Here is a 21,083-nt window from a genome sequence, read left to right on the forward strand (position 1 = left end):
GTATATTTGAACTTTTAACTAATGTTATTTTATTTTATTTTTTATCTATTTTTGAAGGGACTCGATTACATGAATGCTGAAGTCAATGTGAAAGCCTTTTGTCCCTTGAGAAAGGTTGCATCTGGGAGGGTGAAACAAGTTGATCCAACATTTAAGATTGGAGATAGAACTTTGGGGGATGGAAAATTCTTGGTTTACATTGAGGCGATTACTGAAGGTTCTTGCGAATTGCCTGAGCCCTATAATCACTTTCGTACCCTTGGTCAAGTTGGGTAAGGAAAAGTTATTTGGCCTAAGGAATTTCTGCAGTTTATCCCCCCCTCGTTGTTAAAGTCCATTTCTCCTCTGTTAGTAGACACATAGTGTCATTTTCATCTTGGACTTGGAAGTATTTTATTTTGTATTAATCAAGTCAAGATTTTGGACGTGTTACTTTGCTTTCTGGACATGTTATTTTGCTATGGATACTTCCGATGTGTTATTTTGTTTTATGGATATTTTGGTTGTGTTATATGTTGGATGAGCTTGTTTTATAGATATTTTGGTTGTGCTATATGTGGTATTTGCAATTGTGTGGTTGTGTGTTGACCTTTTCAGGTGGCGGGATTCACTGTACTAATCTAACCCATTTTTAGCTCCGCCAACGCAAACTAGATATTTGCGTTGCTGGTCCCAAGCCCAGATAAAGGAGGAGGGAAAAGGGGGAACTAATAGATTTTTGCAGGTTATGAAGTGAGAGCAACCTCACCTATCCTTTGAAGCATAAGAATATGCAGATTTAGTTCCCGAGTTGAATAAGATAGTGTCTGCAATTCAAGTGTTTGGTAAGTTATTGCGTATAGCTGTGTTACTTTGATACTTATCCATTTTTTTCTTCCAACGAACACTGAATCTCTTGATAGTTTCCTGAAAGTGAGAATTGTTCGTGCCGGTCTATTTACAAAGAAAGTAGTACAAGGAGGATTGGATCCTGTCCTCAGGTAAATTCAAGATTAACCTGGGTATGTGGACACAACTCCCAAAAATTCCCCTAATAGCAGTGGAGATTTATTTGAAAACAATTTGAGCAATCAAAATATAGATAATTTTTTTCAAAATGTTGTAGCCTGTTACCTAGTCTGTTCACAGTCCTTAATGAACTTAGTAATTTAATTTGTAATCTTGTGGTTATGATCGAAAGGGTGATTTAACTTGATTTGATTTTGAAACAACTATGCTATTGGTGGTCTTGCGGGCGATGAAGACAAAGACTCATTCTGGTGTGTTGTTGCCCAGTGTACTGCTTCTTTGCCTGAGGATAAACCACGCTATGTTATGGTGCATATAATGTTACAATCTTGCAATATCCATGCACTTGGGAATTATCAAGGCTCCATGTAACAATAATGAATAATGTGAATCATTTAACTTTTGTTTTGTTCCAGGGTGTTGGATATCCACTCGATATTGTAGTTTGCAGTGAATTAGGCGCTGACATGTATGACTGTGTCTATCCTACACGTACTGCTCGTGCGCTAACAAATTTTTTTGGTTTGTGATCCTCTGTATGTTAATAATAACATAGCACCACTTATATATCTTCTGAGTTAAACAGCTAGCACTTTTTTCAAGAATCAAAATATTCCTCAGTGGCACTTTAATATTCCTTATTATATATATGGCTTGTTGATCATGCCATCACAGGTCCTTGAGCCGAGTTTGTCAAAGGGAAATCGTGTAATGGTGTTCTGCAACACCTTGAATTCTAGTCGCGCTGTAGATCATTATCTCGGTGAAAATCAACTTTCCACAGTGAATTACCACGGGGAGGTGCCAGTTGAACAAAGGTGAGTTAATTCCTTTTGATTTGTTTTTGTTTTACTTTAATCTTTATATATGTTAATGAAATTTGCGATGTGTTTCTAGTTTCCAATTCACCTCCTATGCATTGTTTCTGATTTGGATTCTTATGTGCAGAGTCGAAAACCTCAAAAAGTTTAAGAGTGCAGATGGGGATTGTCCCACATTGGTTTGCACAGACTTGGCTGCTCGAGGGCTGGACTTGGATGTGGACCATGTCATTATGTTTGATTTTCCCTCAAACTCTATGTATTTTTACTTCATTTCTGGATTTTATTTCGCCTGGTATTTCACCTCATTTATTGTTATATTGACTATCTTATAAGTTTTTTCCCCATCGAGTTACTTTAGTGAAAATCTGACCCCAACTGTTGCTTGATGGTATTTTAGATTGACTACCTCCACCGCACAGGAAGAACTGCTCATATGGGAGCTAAAGGTATGTTGCTTTACTTTTGTTTGATTTCGCATGAAGTCTGGGGGCTAATCTTAGTACAAAATGCTTGGCATAAAGCCTAATACTGCAGGATTTTCCACGAAACAGCATGATAGACTCTATTTTTTTTTTATTGGTAAGCCCGTTTTTAAACGAGATCAGTAATTCATTGGTGTGGCGGGGGTTCGAACTCCATACCTCTAATATACTCTATTATTTATACAGTAGTTCAGCCTCATGTACTGTCGAAGTTTGAATAGTTTTCCAGTTTTTCAGCCACCAAAATATTGACAGGAACATATTTGTTTACTATAGAATTACTAGTTATTGCATACAACAACTGAAATAATACTAGAATTTAATTCATATCAAAGCCAATGCTTACATTCGCCATCAGAATATGTCAAGCTCCATAGTCCTAACATTGGCAAATTCAATTGTAAGTTCTTCACATGTAGATTCAAACCCGACATTATCTACATGTGTCAGAGAAATAGAAAGATCACTTGTTGGCTACCGAACTAAGTTTATGCTGTCAACAAGCATTGTTTTATCAAAATTTTATTTGTCTGCAGCCATTTCCTACATGATTATCTATAGTTGCTCAGTTCACTTCTAGCTTTGAGTCTGAATACGTGGTGCTATGTGGATCCATAGAGCCATAAGCAGTTTTATACACACTTATGCTTTCATGTAGCTACCTAAAAGTACTTTTTACTTTAGATGATGCGCAGAAAAGTCTTATACATGAAAACACACAGTTGAAATATCTGTCAAACCTACAAAATTTCTTATCTTTGTAGGCTAATGTATGTTCCAGTTAACTAAACTTATTTATTGTAACAGGTAAAGTAACAAGTCTGGTTGCGAAGAAGGACACCAGTCTGGCAGCTCGAATTGAAGAAGCAATTCAGAAGAATGAGAGCTTAGAATCTCTCACTATAGATAATTTCAGAATGGCCAGCGACAAAGCTCGAGTAAGTTTGAAGGGTAAGAGCAGTATTGTAAGAGCCTCAAATCATAAAAGTAAAACTTTGCATTCTCTTGGTGACCATCATAACTAAGAGGACTGATTTTTTGTTCTCCTTTTCTTTACACTGCATTTGACTCTTTTATTAGGTCTTCTTGTCCTATTGTAAAGTAGTTTACAAATGCCTGTACCTATTTTTACCTATTTTGACTTTTTCTCGTGTTTTTTGTTGCTTCAGAGCACAAATATGAAATCGTTAAACACTTGCAAGCTAGAAAACATATATGTGGAATGACTGGTGATGGAGTCAATGATGCTCCTGCTCTTAAGAAGGCAGACATTGGAATAGTTGTTGCTGATGCAGCTCGCAGTGCTCCTAACATTGTACTAACAGAACCTGGCCTTAGCGTTATCATAAATGCACTATTGACAAGCCGAGCAATCTTTCAAAGGATGAAAAACTATACGGTACATGTCAATTAGATTGCAACCATCGTGTTTAACAAAAAAGAAACTTCTTTTTAGTATCCAAGCTGTTCTATATAAAAAATCTTTTTTTTTTTTTGGTTTTGCAGATTTATGCAGTTTCTATTACAATTCGTATTGTGGTAAGTTCTATTTTAGCTTTAGTGATTCTTTATAGCGATAAACTATTGTAACTGTAACATGGATAAAACATAGGTGAGAGTGGTTCATGCGTCAGGCTATGCCCAACAGATGCCTGGGTGTCTTTGTTTTCTTAATTTTTGTTTTTCATGTTGGTTAAAGAGGTAGAAGTCTGAGATCTTCTATTTATAAGGAATCGATGAAGCGAAATAAAAAATGTATCATATTAGAAGCACATATAATCAATCAAATGAAAGTTATACAATCTGCTAGTGTGACTTTTAGATGTTCTTTTTGCTTAGGGAGCATTGTTTCACTCACACAAGATTAGTTTGTTTGAACTAGTTCTAACTTAGTTGTTTTTTATTTAATCCTAGTTTATTTTCTTTTTAAGGCATTCAGATTGTGACATCAATTTTTTGTAACTAAGAATTACATTGACCTTTACATAGGAAAACACACCTTCCAGCAGCCTCAAGTGTATTATGCTCATCTTGAAGGAAACATTGACGCAACTCAGTAAGCATACCTCGTCTTTGGGATTTGAAACTGGATTTAGTGAGTTCATTCTGCATAACCTAGAAGCATGTGGATTGATGTCCTATTTTTTCACATGTATGCTCTGTGTATTTATCACATAAATCACGAAGTTGAATGTTTATTAGATATATTATATATATACCCGTCCATTCCCTTTTGAGCAGCTCGTCCAGAATATGTCAATTTTATGACGGCAGATGATGATGCAAAGTGTTGAGTATATATGTTTGTTTGAATCTCTTGATAAGAGAGAAATAAGCTCCCTTGTGTGAATACTTGAAACTGGATGGTAATATCTCTTTTTGTGCCATAATAGGGTCATTCTCTATCTTCAAGTTCTACCACAGCTTAAAAATATGACCTGTAATACACCATTCTCTATCTGCTTTGCATGTGCGCCATGTGACAAGTAGGACATCATGCTCAAATTTTCTTTTGTAATTTATTTGCAGAATTTGTTTCTCATAAATAGAACATGTCCTTATAAAAAAAATCCCGTTCAGGCTTTACAGAACTCTCGTCTGATTTAGTGGAGGCTGTTGTTGCTCACTGCCAGTTGATTGTGGTTTCCAAGTAAGCTTCTCTGCCTTCTTTTTGCTAATTGGTATTTCTATTTCCCTAAAGTAATTAGTATAGTGAAGAATAAGTCTTGCAGAAGCTTGTCGTGATTCCTCACAAACTTCGATACACAATCTAATTGGTTGATTAATCGTGTGAGTCATGTTGCACAGATTCAAAGAGAAGCTACATAAAAACACATCTGAAAAAGGGGTGAAAGAAAAGCTACAGTTGCTGTTTGGGATCTATGCCCTCTCTTTACTTCATAAGCATCAAGGTGATTTTCTTTCCACTGGTAGCATAACACCTAGGCAAACCTCACTTGTAAATGATCAGCTTAGATCTCTTTATGCCCAGGTACTGATTCGGATGATGATGAATTGGATATTGAGGAGGAATCTAGAAAGATTGATGAGAAACGGGCGAGGGAACAAAAGGATACTGAAGCTGAGCTTCAGCTTAATATTAAAGAGGAGTATGATGAGTTTCGTTTGCCAACAGAAGAGGTTTGTTTATTTTAGTTATTAGTGAGTTATGATTTTTGTAAATTTAGTTTGAGGTTGCTTTTTGGATTTTGGTAATGTAGGAAATTGGAGCAGAGGCACTTCAACCACCTGATCTTTCGAATATGCAAAGAGAGTTAGTACTTTGTTTTTTGAGTTTAGTATTGAGAAATTAAGTTTGCTTTTTAGCTTAATTTTGAGAATTTTGTGTTGATGGTTGGTTGTTGTTGTTTGGATACTATCGAATTTTATGACTTTGAGGCAAGAAGGGGTAACACGTAAAGATTATGTTGAGGCAGCTTAAGAGGGATTTGAGCTCTTATTATGGATACAATAAATTTCTTATTGGGGTTTTTGTTGAGGTAATATATTGATAGAATGATTTTGTTTCAATAATTGAATTAGCTAGGTTTATGATTAGTAACTTGACATGTGTATATTTTGGTTGTCTTCTCATTACAGATGTTTCCAGTTGTTGAACTATTGGAACTTATTGAGTCTTATGAAAAGCCACGGCCCATTTGCCTATGGACAAATACTTTGAAGGTGGAAGGGCAACCATTTAATATGTAGGATTGGTTGTGTATGACTCACAAGTGCCCATTGGTGCCACTCCTGAATATATGGCTGGTTACTACATGCATATATGTGACTCACAAGCTAGGACTTCAAATCATTTTTGAAAGTATTCAAGTGCATGGCAATGATAAAACATAACAGAGAAACATGCACGAGGTGAATTTTTTTTGGGAATATTTGGAAATTCATATTTATATTGAGCTTGGATAGTAAATGCTACGTTTTGTTTTTTTTTTTTACTTGTATGAATATTAATCTCTTTATCATCTGTTTTGTGGTAAAGGAATAGTGATTGGGAATATGTGTCTTCTTTGTGGTATTGTTATTAGGACAGATGAATTATTAGCTGGATTGGAAAGCAAAAGTGGACCTAGGATAAAACAATAATTATATATCTACTATCTATATACTAAAGCAGAGACTTCTCATCTACTATCTATATACTAAAGCAGAGACCTCTAATTTAGGATTTTCTCTTTCCTATGTGGCACTCTAATATGAGAGAGTTAGTTTTTTTTCTCTCCTATGTGGCACTATAATATGAAATATAGTCTTTTCTAATAGCCTACAATCTCACATACATAGAACCTCTTAGGAGAGTTTGAGTGTATTTCTAATTATTAAATTTGGAGAGTTTGAGTGTATTTCCAATTCTTACATATTTGATCAAATAAAAAAAATTGCTAAAAAATAGGTGATTTGTAAAAGGTAATTTCCTATTATGAATCAAACACTTTTAGTGTTCCAATTCTTATATATTTGATCAAATAAAAAAAAAATAGGTAATTTGTAAAATTCCTTATTACAAATCATACAATTTTAGTGTCTATGATAAAACACCGACTTATTTCAAATATATTCTTAACACGGCCTCAAAACATAGTTAAAAACAATTATACAAAAAATAACATCACAAAATATATAATAGAAAATGAAAAAAAAAAATAACGGCAAAGCAATAATGACAAATATTTTTAAAAATTGCTAAAAAATAGGTGATTTGTAAAAAGTAATTTTCTATTACGAATCAAACACTTTTAGTGTTCCAATTCTTATATATTTGATCAAATAAAAAATTGCTAAAAATATGTAATTTGTATAAACTAATTCCTTACTACAAATCATACAATTTTAGTGTCTATGATAAAACACCGACTTATTTCAATATATCCTTAACATGGCCTCAAAAACATAGTTAAAAACAATTATACAAAAAATAACATCACAAAATATATAATAGAAAATTAAAAAAAAAAAAAAAAAAAAAAAAACGAAAGCAAAATGACATTTTAAAAAATATATATAATATCTGAATGAAACTAACGTAAAAAACAATTAATGGGGAACCCAAAACTGGATGCAAATGTATCGAACTAACCTCAAATAGTATTTAACGGAAAATCAGAAACTGGATGCAAATGCAAACATTAAACTAATCTTAAAAAGTAATTAATAGAAAATTGGAATATATATGGATACAACTGTATTAAACTAACCTCAAAGAATAATTAACGGAAAATCAAAACTTGGATGCAAATACATCAAACTAACATAAAAAATAATTGTCGCAAATCGAAACTGGATGCAAATGCATTGAGCTAACCCTCAAAGATTAAATTAATAGAAAATCAGAAACTGGATGCAATTGCATTGAATTAACATCAAAGAAAAAATTAATTATTAATTGGAAACATGATGCAAATACGTGGAACTAATATTAAAAATAATTAATGGAAATCGAAACCGGATGGAACTGCGACCAACTAATCTCAAAAATAAACCGGATGCAAATGCATTGAACTAACCTCAAGAAATAATTAATGGTAAATAGGAAACTGGATGCAAATTCATTGAACTAATCTCAAACAATAATTAATGAGAAATCGAAACTAGATGCAAATGTAACTTTATCAAATAATAAACGAGAAATCAGAAACTGGATGCAAATGCATTAAACTAATCTCACAGAATAATTAATAGGAAATCAAAAACTGGATGCAAATGTATTGAACTGACCTCAAAGAATAATTAAAGGGAATTGGAAATTAGATGCAAATGTATTGAACTAATCAAAAAGAATAATTAACAAGAAATCAGAAACTGGATGCAACTGCATTGAACTGATCTCAAAAAATAAATAACGGGAATTGGAAATTGGATGCAACTGTATTGAACTAACCTCAAAATATAAATAACTGAAAATCAGAAACCGGATGCAAATACATTAAACTAACCTCAAAACATAGTTGGGTTATATATTGTGGGAATGTCTCGGTAAGTATAATTTTGCATTTAAAATGATGTTTATCTTATCTCTTCCCGTATGATTGGGAACTCTTTGCTATTCAAGTAGCTACAATATATATGAACTTCACCTTATTAGGCAATCTCACAAAACTTCAATCAAACTTCTATTATTAAACAACAAAATGAAGTTGAAGGGTTTTATTAAAGGTACATGAGTTATTTTTTTTTAATGGAGAATAAGGTTTTCACGTTATAAGAAATTTGGTTGAGTGATCAATATAATATTAATATATAAAAGTTTTGTATATTTACAAATATTTTTCAAAATAATTAATATAACAACACCCGTTCGTAGATAATCTTTGAAGATTCTACATAGTAAGTCATGCATAATTTAAAGAATAATTAATGGGAAATCAGGAACTGGTAATCTTCAATGATCACACATAGTAAATCAAACATAATTGACTTTTTATGTCATGTTTGCAAAGACACACTGAGATGGATCAAGTAGAAGTTGGTATTATACACCACATTGGATAATTAAAAGGAAATCGGAATTGGAAATTGATTCAAATGCATAACCGAGCTCAAAGAGTAATTAACGGAAAATTGGAAACTTTATGCAAATGCAATAAACTAAACTAAAAAGTAATTAACTAGAAATTGAAAACTGGGTGCAATTGCATTAAACTAACGCCGATAATAACTAAAGGGAAATTAGAAATTGTATACAAATCCTTGAAAAATATTTAATGGGAAATCGGAAAACGGTATGCAAATACATCAAACAAACCTCGATAATAATTAATAGGCCGAAATCGAAACCGAATGCAAATACATTGAACTAAACTCAAAAATAATTAACATAAAATAAAAACCGAATGCAACTGCATTAAACTAACCTCATAGAATAATTGGTGGGAAATCGGAAACTAAATGCAAATGCATTGAAATAATCTCAAAAAATAATTAACGGGAAATCAGAAACCAGATATAATTGCATCGGACTAACTTCAAAGCATAAATAATCAGAGACTAGATGCATATGTATTGAACTAACCTTAAAGAGTTATTAACGGGAAATCGAAAACTAGATCCAAATGCAATGAACTAATCTCAAAGACTAATTAACGAAACATTGAAAAATGGATGAAACTACACCGAACTAACCTAAATGAATAATTATCGGGAAATTATAAATGTGATGTAACTGCATTGAACTAACCTCAAAAAATAATTAACGGGAAATCGAAAACTTGATACAAATGTATTGAACTAACCTCAAAGAACAATTAACATAAATTCGGAAATTGGATGCAACTGCATTGAACTAACCTCAAAGAATAATTAACAAAAAACCAAAAACTAGATGCAATTGCATTAAACTAAAATAAGATATAAACTAATGGGAAATCAGAAATTGGATGCAAATGCATTGAAATATCCTCAAAAAATAGTTAACTGAAAATCGAAAGTCGAATGTAACTGCATCGCACTGACCTAAAAGCATAAATGTCGTTTTTTTAGCCTTCTCATATGAGTAATTACAAGTAATTAGAAACCCAAAATGAAAGTGAGTTTAAAAAAACAAACTCTTACATGTATGCAAACTATATAGAAATTGTAAACTATCGAACTAACCTAGAAAAACAATTAACAGGAAATCAGAAATTGGATGCAGATGTATTGAACTAACCTCAAAGAGTAATTAACGAGATATTAGAACCTGGATGCAAATTCAATAAACTAATCTCAAATACTAATTATCTAAACATAAAAAAACTGGATGCAACTGCATCAATTAACCTTAATGAATAAGTAACGTGATATCATAAAATGGATGCAATTGCACTGAACTAACCTTAAATAATAATTGATGGGAAATCGGAAACTTGATGCAACTGCATTGAACTAACCTCAAAGAATAATTAATGAGAATTTGGAAACCGGTGCAACGCATTACATTAAACTAACCTCAAAGAATAATTAATGAAAAATCATAAACTTGATGCAAATGCATTCAACTAATAACCCTAAAATATATTTGTATTATATGTAGGGGAATAAATGTCTCGACAAATATAGTTTTGCATTTTAAGTAATGTTTATCATACTTCTTTTATTGTGATTGGGAATGCCTTGCTATTCAAGTAGCTTAAATATTATCTTCACCAAATTGGACATTCTCAAAAACTTCAATCAAACTTCTATTGTTAAAACTAACAATGAAAAGAAGTCGATGAGTTTTATCAAAGTTTGATGCTTCCTTTTTATAGAGAATGGTGCAAGAAATTTAATTGAGTAATTAATATAATTTTCATATCTCATAGCTATGCATAGTTGCTAATATTTTTAGAATAATTTAATATAACGGCACCCGTTCGTAGGACACGTTCATGTGATAAATCTTTTCAAGTGAGAGTGGTGTATTCTTTGAGGATATGGAAACAATCAATCTATTTTAGTAATTTGTACACATTAGTACGTAAGCTGAGCGGTGATGATTTACCATTAAATCACCATAAATCTAATAAAACTATTATACAAGCTAGATCGAGTTTAAGATAATTCTATTTGAAAATTACGGATTAATATCCTAAACCACAAAGTGAAGAGGCTATCTCAATTTGATCCCTTAGTTTCCAAGTACTTATACACCATAATCTGCCGGGCTATCTCAATTTGATCCCTTAGTTTCCAAGTACTTATGCACCATAATCGCTGCTCATTAACATATTTCGGTTTATTTTCAATAAAAATATATTTTGATTCAAAAATTTGCTGCTAAATCACCATAAATCTAAAAACACTATTATACAAGCTAGATCGAGTTTAAGATAATTTTATTTGAAAATTATGGATTAATATCCATAAAGTGAAGATGCTATCTCAATTTGATCTCTTAATTTCTAAGTACTTATGCACCATAATCGCTGCTCATTAACATATTTCGATTTATTTTCAATAAAAATATATTCTGATTCGAAAATTTGTGTGAGACATTTTATAAAGCCTTTTCAGCACACAAAATATTTAATAGATCCCGGGCGTATGCCCGGGTCCAAAATCTAGTGGATATACTAAAGCAGAGACTTCTCATGGAGGATTTTCTCTCTCCTATGTGGCACTCTAATATGAGAGTTAGTTTTTTCTCTGTGGTACTATAATATGAAAGATAGTCTTTTCTAATAGCTTACAATCTCATGTACATGGAACCTCTTTGAAGAGTTTGAGTGTATTTCCAATTCTTATATATTTGATCAAATAAAAATTGCTAAAAAATAGATGATTTGTAAAAGGTAATTTCCTATTACGAATCAAACAAAAGTATTTATAATTCTTATATTTAGAGAGTTTGAGAATATTTCCAATTCTTATATATTTGATCAAATAAATAAAAAATGCTAAAAAATTGGTGATTTATAAAAGGTAATTTCCTATTACGAATCAGACACTTTTAGTGTTCCAATTCTTATATATTAGATCAAATAAAAAAAAAATTGCTAAAAAATAGGTGATTTGTATAAACTAATTCCCTATTACAAATCATACAATTTTAGTGTCTATGATAAAATACTGAGTTATTTTGAATATATCCTTAAAAGGGCCTCAAAAAATAGTTAAAAACAATTATACAAAAAATAACATCACAAAATATATAATAGAAAAAAAAAAAAAAATAACGGTAAAGTAATAATGACAAATATTTTAAAATATGTATAATACTGAATGAAACTAACGTCAACAAACAATTAATGGAAAACCGAAAACTGGATGCAAATGTATCGAATTAACCTCAAATAATATTTAACGAAAAATCGAAAACTGGATGCAAATGCAAGTATTATACTAATCTTAAAAAGTAATTAATAGAAAATCGGAATATGGATACAACTGCATTAAACTAACCTCAAAGAATAATTAACGGAAAATCAAAATGTGGATGCAAATACATCAAACTAGCATCAAAAAATAATTGTCGGAAAATCAGAAACTGGATGCAAATGCATTGAGCTAACCCTCAAAGATTAAATTAACAGGAAATCGGGAACTAGATGCGACTGCATTGAACTAACCTCAAAGAAAAATTATTTATAAATTGGAAACATAATGCAAATGCGTGGAACTAATGTTAAAAAATAATTAACGGGAAATCGGAAACCGGATGCAACTGCACTGAACTAATCTAAAAAAATACACTGGATACAAAACCTCAAGAAATAATTAACAAGAAATCGGAAACTGGTTGCAAATTCATTGAACTAACCTCAAACAATAATTAACGGGAAATCGGAAACTAGATGCAAATGCAACTTTATCAAATAATAAACGAGAAATCTAAAACAGGATGCAAATGCATTAAACTAATCTCACATAATAATTAACGGGAAATCAGAAACAGGATGCAAATGCATTGAACTAACCTCGAAGAACAATTACCAAGAAATTCGGAAACTGGTTGCAAATTCATTGAACTAACCTCAAACAATAATTAACGGGAAATCGGAAACTAGATGCAAATGCAACTTTATCAAATAATAAATGAGAAATCTAAAACAGGATGCAAATGCATTAAACTAATCTCACATAATAATTAACGGAAATCGAACAGGGATGCAAATGCATTGAACTAACCTCAAGAACAATTACCAAGAAATTCGAAAACCGGTTGCAAATTCATTGAACTAACCTCAAACAATAATTAACGGAAATCGAAACTAGATGCAAATGCAACTTTATCAAATAATAAACGAAATCTAAAACGGGATGCAAATGCATTAAACTAATCTCACATAATAATTAACGGAAATCGTAAAGGGATGCAAATGCATTGAACTAACCTCAAGAACAATTACCAAGAAATTAGAAATTGGATGCAAATGTATTGAACTACCGAAAAAAGAATAATTAACGAAAATCATAAACCGATGATGCACCGCATTGAACCCGATATCAAAAAATAAATAACGGAATTGGAAATTAGATGCAACCGCACTTGAACTAACCTCAAAATATAAATAACGGAAAATCGTAAACTGGATGCAAATACATTGAACTAACCTCAAAACATAGTTGGGTTATATGTTGTGGGAATGTCTCGATAAGTATAGTTTTACACTTAAAATGGTGTTTATCTTATCTCTTTCCGTATGATTGGGAACTCCTTGCTATTCAAAGTAGTCCAATATATATGAACTTCGCCTTATTAGGCAATATCACAAAACTTCAATCAAACTTCTATTATTAAACAACAAAATGAAGTTGAAGAGTTTTATCAAAGGTGAGTTCATTTTTTTTTAATGGAGAGTGAGATTTTCACGTTATAAGAAATCTGGTTGAGTGATTAATATAATGTTAATATATATAATAGTTCTGCATATTTGCAAATACTTTTCAGAATAATTAATATAACAACACCCGTTCATAGATAATCTTTGAAGATTCCACATAGTGAGCCATGCATAATTTAAAGAATAATTAGAGAGAAATTGGGAACTGGATAATCTTCGATGATCTCACATAGTAAATTAAGCATAATTTACTTTTTATGTCATGTTTGCAATGACACTACAGATGGATCAGTAGAAATTGGTATTACACACCATATTGGATAATTATAAGGAAATTAGAAATTGGATTCAAATACATAACTGAGCTCAAAAAGAGTGATTAACGGAAATCGAAACTTTATACAAATTGCATTAAACTAACGACAAAGAATAATTAACGGGAAATTAGGAATTGGATGCAAATCCTTGAAAAATATTTAACGGAAAATCGGAAACGGTATGCAAATATATCAAACAAACCTCAAATAATAATTAATGGGAAACCGGAAACTGGATGCAAATGCATTGAACTTTACTCAAAAAATAATTAACATAAAATAAAAAACCGAATGTAACTGCATTGAACTAACCTCATAGAATAATTGGTGGGAAATCTAAAATTAAATGCAAATGTATTGAAAAACCTCAAAGAATAGTTAGCGGGAAATTAGAAACCGGATATAATTGTATCGAACTAACCTCGAAGTATAAATAATCAGAAACTAGATGCAGATGTATTGAACTAACTTTAAAGAGTTATTAATGGGAAATCGAAAACTGAATCCAAATGCAATGAACTAATCTCAAAGACTCATTAACGAAACATTGAAAAATGGATGAAATTGCACTGAACTAACCTAAATTAATAATTAACGGGAAAATATAAATTTGATGTAACTGCATTGAACTAACCTAAAAAAATAATTAACGGTAAATCAGAAACTTGATGCAAATGCATTGAACTAACCTCAGAGAACAATTAACATAAAATCGGAAGTTGGATACAACTGCATTGAACTAACCTCAAAGAATAATTAACAGAAAACCAAAAATTGGATGCAACTGCATTAAACTAAAATCAAAGATTAAGTAGTGGGAAATCAGAAATTGGATGCAAATGCATTGAAATAACCTAAAAAAATAGTTAACTAGAAATCGGAAGTCGGATGTAACTACATCGCATTGACCTCAATCAAAGCATAAATGTCCATTTTTTTAGCCTTCTCACATGAGTAATTATGAATAATTAGGAACCCAAAACGAAAGTGAGTTTATAAAAACAGACTCTTACATGTATGCAAACTGTATAGAAATTGTAAACTATCGAACTAACCAACAATTAACGGGAAATCAGAAACTAGATGCAGATATATTGAACTAACCTAAAAAAGTAATTAATGGGTGATTGGAATTTGGATGCAAATGCTATGAACTAATCTCAAAGACTAATTAACGAAACATCGAAAACTGGATGCAACTGTACTGAATTAACCTTAATGAATAACTAACGGGAAATCATAAAGTGGATGCAATTGCACTGAACTAACCTCAAATAATAATTAATGGAAAATTAGAAACTTGATGCAACTGCATTGAACTAATCTCAAAGAATAATTAATGAGAAATTGGAAACTGGATGCAACGTACTACATTAAACTAACCTCAAATAATAATTAATGGAAAATCAGAAATTTGATGCAAATGCATTGAACTAATAACCCTAAAACATATTTGTATTATATGTAAGGAGAATAAATGTCTCAACAAATATAGTTTTGCATTTTAAGTAGTGTTTATTATAATTCTTTTATTGTGATTGAGAATGCCTTGCTATTCAAGTAGCTTCAATATTATCTTCGCTACATTAGGTATTCTCACAAAACTTCAATCAAACTTTTATTATTAAACCTAACAATAAAAAGAAGTCGATGAGTTTTATCAAGTTTTGGTGCTTCTTTTTTATAGAGAGTGGTGCAAGAAATTTAAATGAGTAATTAATATAATTTTCATATCTCATAGCTATGCATAGTTGCTAATATTTTTTAGAATAATTTAATATAACGACACCCGTTCGTAGGACACGTTCATGTGATAATCTTTTTAAGTGGGAGTAGTGTATTCTTTGAGGATATGGAAACAATCAATCTGTTTTAGTGATTTGTACACATTAGTAAGCCGAACGGTGATGATTTACCGCTAAATCACTATAAATCTAATAAAACTATTATACAAGCTAGATTGAGTTTAAGATAATTTGAAAATTATGGATTAATATTCTAAACCACAAAGTGAAGAGGCTATCTCAATTTGATCCCTTAGTTTCCAAGTACTTATGCACCATAATTGTTGCTCATTAACGTATTTCGGTTTATTTTCAATAAAAATATATTCTTATTCAAAAATTTGTCGCTAAATCACCATAAATTTAAGAAAACTATTATACAAGCTAGATCGAGTTTAAGATAATTCTATTTGAAAATTACGGATTAATATCCTAAACCACAAAGTGAATAGGCTATCTCAATTTGATTTCTTAGTTTCCAAGTACTTATGCACCATAATCGCTGCTCATTAACATATTTCGGTTTATTTTCAATAAAAATATATATTCGATTCGAAAATTTGTCGCTAAATCACCATAAATCTAATAAAACTATTATATAAGCTTTAGATCGAGTTTAAAGATAATTCTATTTGAAAATTACGGATTAATATCCTAAACCACAAAGTGAATAGGCTATCTCAATTTGATCCCTTAGTTTCTAAGTTCTTATGTACCATAATCATTGGTCATTAACGTTTTTCGATTTATTTTCAATAAAAATATATTCTGATTCGATAATTTGTGCGAGACATTTCGTAAAGCCTTTTCAACACACAAAATATTTAATAGATCTCGGGCGTATGCCCGGGTCCAAAATCTAGTATATATTATAGCTCTCCCCTCATCAATTGAGGGAGAGTTTTGAGAGTGTCCACGTGGGCAAAACTAATTACGATAAAATAGGGAGAGCTAAAACCCACGATTCAATTTCACGCCATCCACTCCGAAAACCCCAAACTCTATAACCTTGAACTTTGGCTGCCCAAACTCTTAAAAAAACTGGGCGATAGATATCTGGAAAAACCCACGATTCAATTTCACGTCCTCCACTCCGAAAACCCCAAACTATATAAAGATTACTTTCACGATTCAAGGGACAGCTGCTATAGTTGGGATTTTCGTTAAGTTTGTGATTACTTTGTTTTTTTTTTCTTTTCGATGAAACTGATTATAAAGATTTTTAATGTGTGTTTCTTGAATAGGTCGGTTCCTTGAGGCATGAAACTCGCCTTATTAGATTAAATAATTCTGGTAAAGGTGAGTTTCTTTCATGTTGATATGTTAGACTTGGGATTTCTGTTACCCATGCAGTATGCAATAACACTGCTGGACTTCTTATTTTTCAGATCTTCTTTTCGTATTATTTGTTCTCTATACCAGTGTTTATACCAATTTTTCTTTTAAGAATATCAGCTTTGGAGACATATTTTGGTCCAATATGTCATTTTGTTCTAAGGTCTGTCTAGGTCATCACTTACTATTGCAGTAAAAAACCATCCTTGCATATTATAGATTCAACGATTTACTCGGATTCTAACCCTTTTGTGCACTGCACAACAATGGAAGTTGGCGCTCAATTTGGAAAATTGAGTTCAAGGATGATTTGCAAATAATTGAACTTAGAGCCTTTAGAGGTACTTTGCAGGTGTACTGCCTTCACACTAATCTTGGTGTCATGGTATAAGAAAATGCAATTTACACAAGTCATGAGATGGTATCATATTCATGGATGAATCATGTGTTGGCATTTGCATGTGGATAGCATTCACATGCACTGAATCATAAACGAAAATTGATGATTTGGTTTCATTCAGGTGGGGGCCCATTACTTTGAAGAAGGAAATGTGCAGCTAGATGCTAACCATGAATGCAAGGATTCAACTATGTTACAGGTTATGTCATCCAACCACCAACATTTTTCACATAACAGAAATATGTATATTACAATACTATCATGTACTGTTCTTGCTGTTAAAAGACAAAAAATGAGTAGAACATCTACGTTATGTATCGAACTTAAAAGACTACTGATTACTGAACCTTTGAGAGAGTCTCTGGCTGATTGTGGTGTTCTCGCACTATATTTTTCTTAAGAAGCACATTTTTTTAGTTGGGTGGTCGAACACATCCTTAGAGTGTGATATCAAAACACAAAACAAGCAAATTACAGCACAAGACAAATGTTGTTCACTTGATGTAGGTTGCCGCTATGGAGCGAGCATAAAGATTTGAACTGAATAAATCAATTTAAAAGAAACCAACTTTGCTCTACTTTCTTGATCAGGATACTGCAAAAAGGAACGTTAAATAGTAATTGTATTCACGGTAATGAATTTGGATATATCTTTTCTTTTCTTTTTTATCGGTAAAATGTGATGTGTATATATATAATCATAAATTCAAACTTCGTAGGATGTGATATCCCACTCAGATACAACAAAGGGAAAGACAAATACAATTTCGATACTAAAAAAAACTACAACTGTGAGAGAAAGCTAAAATTTGGATGTCTTTTTCATGAACAGATGTGACAGTTTAAGATGGAATTTGGAACCATAATAATCTTTGAGAGTATTTAGTATACTCAGATGGATGACATAGTTCAGTATTTCTGTATTTATAATAGCTTTTAGTTTAATAACATTTTGAACAATCCAGCACTACAAAGTGGTTTTAACTTTACATGACCAGTGAAGAAAAACTTATATCTAGAACAGTTGGGTTTGACCTTTTCCTATGCTTCCCCCATGTGTTTCAATAATGCTTTTCTTCCTCCTTTGTTTGTACTTGACTCATCAAGTGCATATTTTCCTCTTTGGTTTTGATATTTGATGAACAGAAAATCATGTACAACCAATCATTTTCTTATAAATTAGACGCTTTGTTCCCCTCCCCCTCCCCCTCCTGTTACTGTGTCTAAACTCTAAAGTGCTAAAATCTTGAACTATATAGGGCTGACATTAACATTTACTTTCAGTCACCCGAAGATTGTGCGGTTTCCATAGCAAACATTATTCGCCACAATGAGACAAAGTACTTGGCATCTTTAGAGGTTTGCACTCTGATATAATTTCTTTTTAATATGGGTGAATTCCTTGACAGTAAATATTTACTAATGTTTGCACTTTGGCAGGCTTCCTACACTACAACAGAATTGTAGGGGAAAGACACATTCTGGTGTGTCTTTTCTCATAAAGAACGACACAGGCAAAGTGTCGGATTGTGACCCGTTTATTGGGCTGTCTTTTATTTTAAAAGACGCATACAAAAGTGTCGTCTGGCTCACCAAATTGCCTTGTAAAATGACGCTTCATTGTGTGTCTTTTTATAGTTTTGGGTTTTTTTTAAAAAAATAACACAAAAACTTGATTGTTCAGGCTCACTAGAGATTTCCTGTAACCAATAACCCTGCAGTAACCTTCCAAATAAACACTAAAATATTATATGCATATCAAAATGAGCATTCCAGAACATTTGTTTTGTATGTAGTTCAATCACCTAGTATTGAGCTAATTGAATCACCTATTACAAGAATAAAAAATGTTATTTTCCTACTAAGTTTCGCTTTGCTAGTTGCCTCGATCTAAATCCTCCACAGCTCACTAAATGCACAAATCCTCCACAACTTGCTAATTGCACGCATTGCCATTTTCTTCACCTGATTCACAAGCAACATTTTAGATTAATAACTTCAACAGCCAAATCCAGTTACTTCATCAAATAAGTTTATGATCTATAGGAGTGACCAGAATTTAAAGGACAATCAATTTTCTTGATTTCTGTCTTCTACGTACTCAATCTTAAGTACATCATACTATGCAAAGGACTTGCAGAGATGCAGCTCTTGGTCTTCAGAAGAAACTTTGGCAACTCCCCTGTCAAGCTATTACCAAACATGTTCAAACTTTTTAGGTTGCGGAGGTAACCAATGGAGCTAAGAATTCCACCTTCAATGTCGTTAAAAAACAAATCGAGATTAACAAGTGAGGTCATATTTCCAACTGAACTAGGAAACATCCCATAAAGATTCAAAATGTCCTTCAGTTCGACCTACCACCTCAAGAATGCTTTGTTGCTCCAAGGAGTGTACCTTCGATTGAGAGCCCCCCGGCGGCAGAGAACTAATCGGGTTAGGAGAAACCCAACTATTACAAACAACTCAAGACATAGTAGTTCCCCCCGTATGTAAATCCAGTTAATGTAGTGGCTCAAGCCATAGTAACTCCACCAGTAACAGAGTTAACTTAGACCACTGAGGTTATTAACTGTGCCAGCATAGTAAGGAAAGATCAAGTTTACTAAATGGCGAAAGCTCTTAGGCGGCCACTGCGAATGTTTCTGAGAAACAAGCCTTGAAACTGTCATCATTGGCTATTTTCATTGATCATTTGAACTCTACCCAATCAACTTAATAGAACCTCAATGTGCAAATTTGAAAAACAAATTAAAAAAAACAAAAAATCAGACACATTAGACTTACTAAAACTAAGTACTATAGCTAAAACATGAATTAATTAACTCAAAAGTCATGCATTACTAAATTTATTTGTTACGCCCATATCAAGAATTACACTACTCAATGCCGTGTGGCCTACATTCCAAATTACATTTTTTATGTCAATATTAAACATTATTCTAGTCGATTCCTACATTTCACATGTAATATAAAAAATTACACTGACCAGTAACAAATGCTGTACATTAATTAACACATGACACTAATCATCACCAACATTGTCTACACATATACTAATTCCTTAGCTAACCAATACCATATACAATTCAATTACAGTAAAATCATAATTGATGGATCAGAGTCCTGGCTTGATAGATCTCTAAAAAGAGAAATTTAAACGCATAGTATAATCATTGTCGATAAGCTGGGGAAAGGATCATCACTTCCATCATACTTTTTTTAACAAACTAAACAATAATAACAAGTTATAATAACACAATAAAGTCTCAGACATCCAAGGAAGGAATAAAGCAGCATTAACTCTCAAGCCCGGTGAAAGGCGAAAGCTCTTAGTCGGCAACTGCGAATGTTTCTGAGAAACAAGCCTTAGATTTATCATCATTGACTACTGTTTTTCCACAATCAATATTCACAATGGTAATAAGCAATGCACTCAGAATGAAAAGGACTAATAATAAGTTTAAAAAAATCACAGATCTTTCGATCTCTTTTTCGATATGAACCAAAGAATTCAGGTATAGAGATGCCTTGAAAAGAATTCAAACTCTGAAACTCAAATCTAAATGCCTATTGAGGACACAAAAGATGTGTTGTAGTGAGGATACAAAAGATGAAACAGACCAGACACTCTCAAATTAACAGATAAGTGGACATAATAAATGCAATTATAAA

At 32.0% G+C, this 21,083-nt stretch overlaps 1 protein-coding gene, 2 long non-coding RNA genes and 2 other non-coding genes across 14 annotated transcripts; 2 read left to right on the forward strand and 3 right to left on the reverse strand.

Moving 5' to 3' along the window:
- The first annotated feature begins 665 nt into the window (after positions 1–665).
- LOC147477561 (uncharacterized) lies at positions 666–6,313 on the forward strand. 9 transcript variants are annotated; one of them, XM_086584196.1, is made up of 16 exons: positions 666–824; positions 903–980; positions 1,425–1,530; positions 1,684–1,826; positions 1,957–2,124; positions 2,230–2,278; positions 3,122–3,265; positions 3,484–3,713; positions 3,821–3,853; positions 4,304–4,409; positions 4,895–4,964; positions 5,123–5,226; positions 5,307–5,455; positions 5,536–5,588; positions 5,714–5,814; positions 5,915–6,313. In XM_086584196.1, exons 6-15 carry the CDS (start codon positions 2,266–2,268, stop codon positions 5,754–5,756), a joined length of 945 nt encoding a protein of 314 aa, XP_086440322.1. In that variant the 5' UTR covers positions 666–824; positions 903–980; positions 1,425–1,530; positions 1,684–1,826; positions 1,957–2,124; positions 2,230–2,265; the 3' UTR covers positions 5,757–5,814; positions 5,915–6,313. The 9 variants fall into 9 exon arrangements, with proteins under 9 accessions (XP_086440322.1, XP_086440319.1, XP_086440317.1 ...); XM_086584193.1 differs by lacking the exon at positions 1,425–1,530; XM_086584191.1 differs by lacking the exon at positions 903–980 and having other exon boundaries at positions 1,425–1,826.
- Positions 6,314–16,548: 10,235 nt separating this feature from the next.
- On the forward strand, positions 16,549–19,375 carry LOC147477562 (uncharacterized). 2 transcript variants are annotated; one of them, XR_015209154.1, is made up of 5 exons: positions 16,549–16,835; positions 16,918–16,972; positions 17,530–17,607; positions 18,693–18,767; positions 18,849–19,375. It is a non-coding gene; the product is annotated as an uncharacterized LOC147477562 (long non-coding RNA). The 2 variants fall into 2 exon arrangements; XR_015209153.1 differs by having other exon boundaries at positions 16,551–16,972.
- LOC147477563 (uncharacterized) lies at positions 19,142–19,806 on the reverse strand. Its single transcript, XR_015209155.1, has 2 exons — positions 19,510–19,806; positions 19,142–19,373 (listed from the first exon to the last, which is right to left on the reverse strand). It is a non-coding gene; the product is annotated as an uncharacterized LOC147477563 (long non-coding RNA).
- A 715-nt stretch (positions 19,807–20,521) lies between these two features.
- On the reverse strand, positions 20,522–20,620 carry LOC147477564 (small nucleolar RNA Z103). Its single transcript, XR_015209930.1, has one exon. It is a non-coding gene; the product is annotated as a small nucleolar RNA Z103 (small nucleolar RNA).
- Positions 20,621–20,673: 53 nt separating this feature from the next.
- On the reverse strand, positions 20,674–20,798 carry LOC147477565 (small nucleolar RNA SNORD14). Its single transcript, XR_015209920.1, has one exon. It is a non-coding gene; the product is annotated as a small nucleolar RNA SNORD14 (small nucleolar RNA).
- Between the last annotated feature and the right edge of the window lie 285 nt (positions 20,799–21,083).

Source organism: Coptis chinensis, chromosome 9 (genome assembly GCF_015680905.1).
Source record: "Coptis chinensis isolate HL-2020 chromosome 9, ASM1568090v1, whole genome shotgun sequence".
NCBI lineage: Eukaryota > Viridiplantae > Streptophyta > Magnoliopsida > Ranunculales > Ranunculaceae > Coptis > Coptis chinensis.

What these genes read in the sequence shown, in the direction of transcription:
- LOC147477561 (XM_086584196.1), top strand. An exon ending in AAAGGATGAAAAACTATACG is followed by an intron (nt 3,714 to 3,820) that starts GTACATGTCAAT and finishes TTGGTTTTGCAG; the next exon opens with ATTTATGCAGTTTCTATTAC. An exon ending in TTCGTTTGCCAACAGAAGAG is followed by an intron (nt 5,456 to 5,535) that starts GTTTGTTTATTT and finishes TTGGTAATGTAG; the next exon opens with GAAATTGGAGCAGAGGCACT.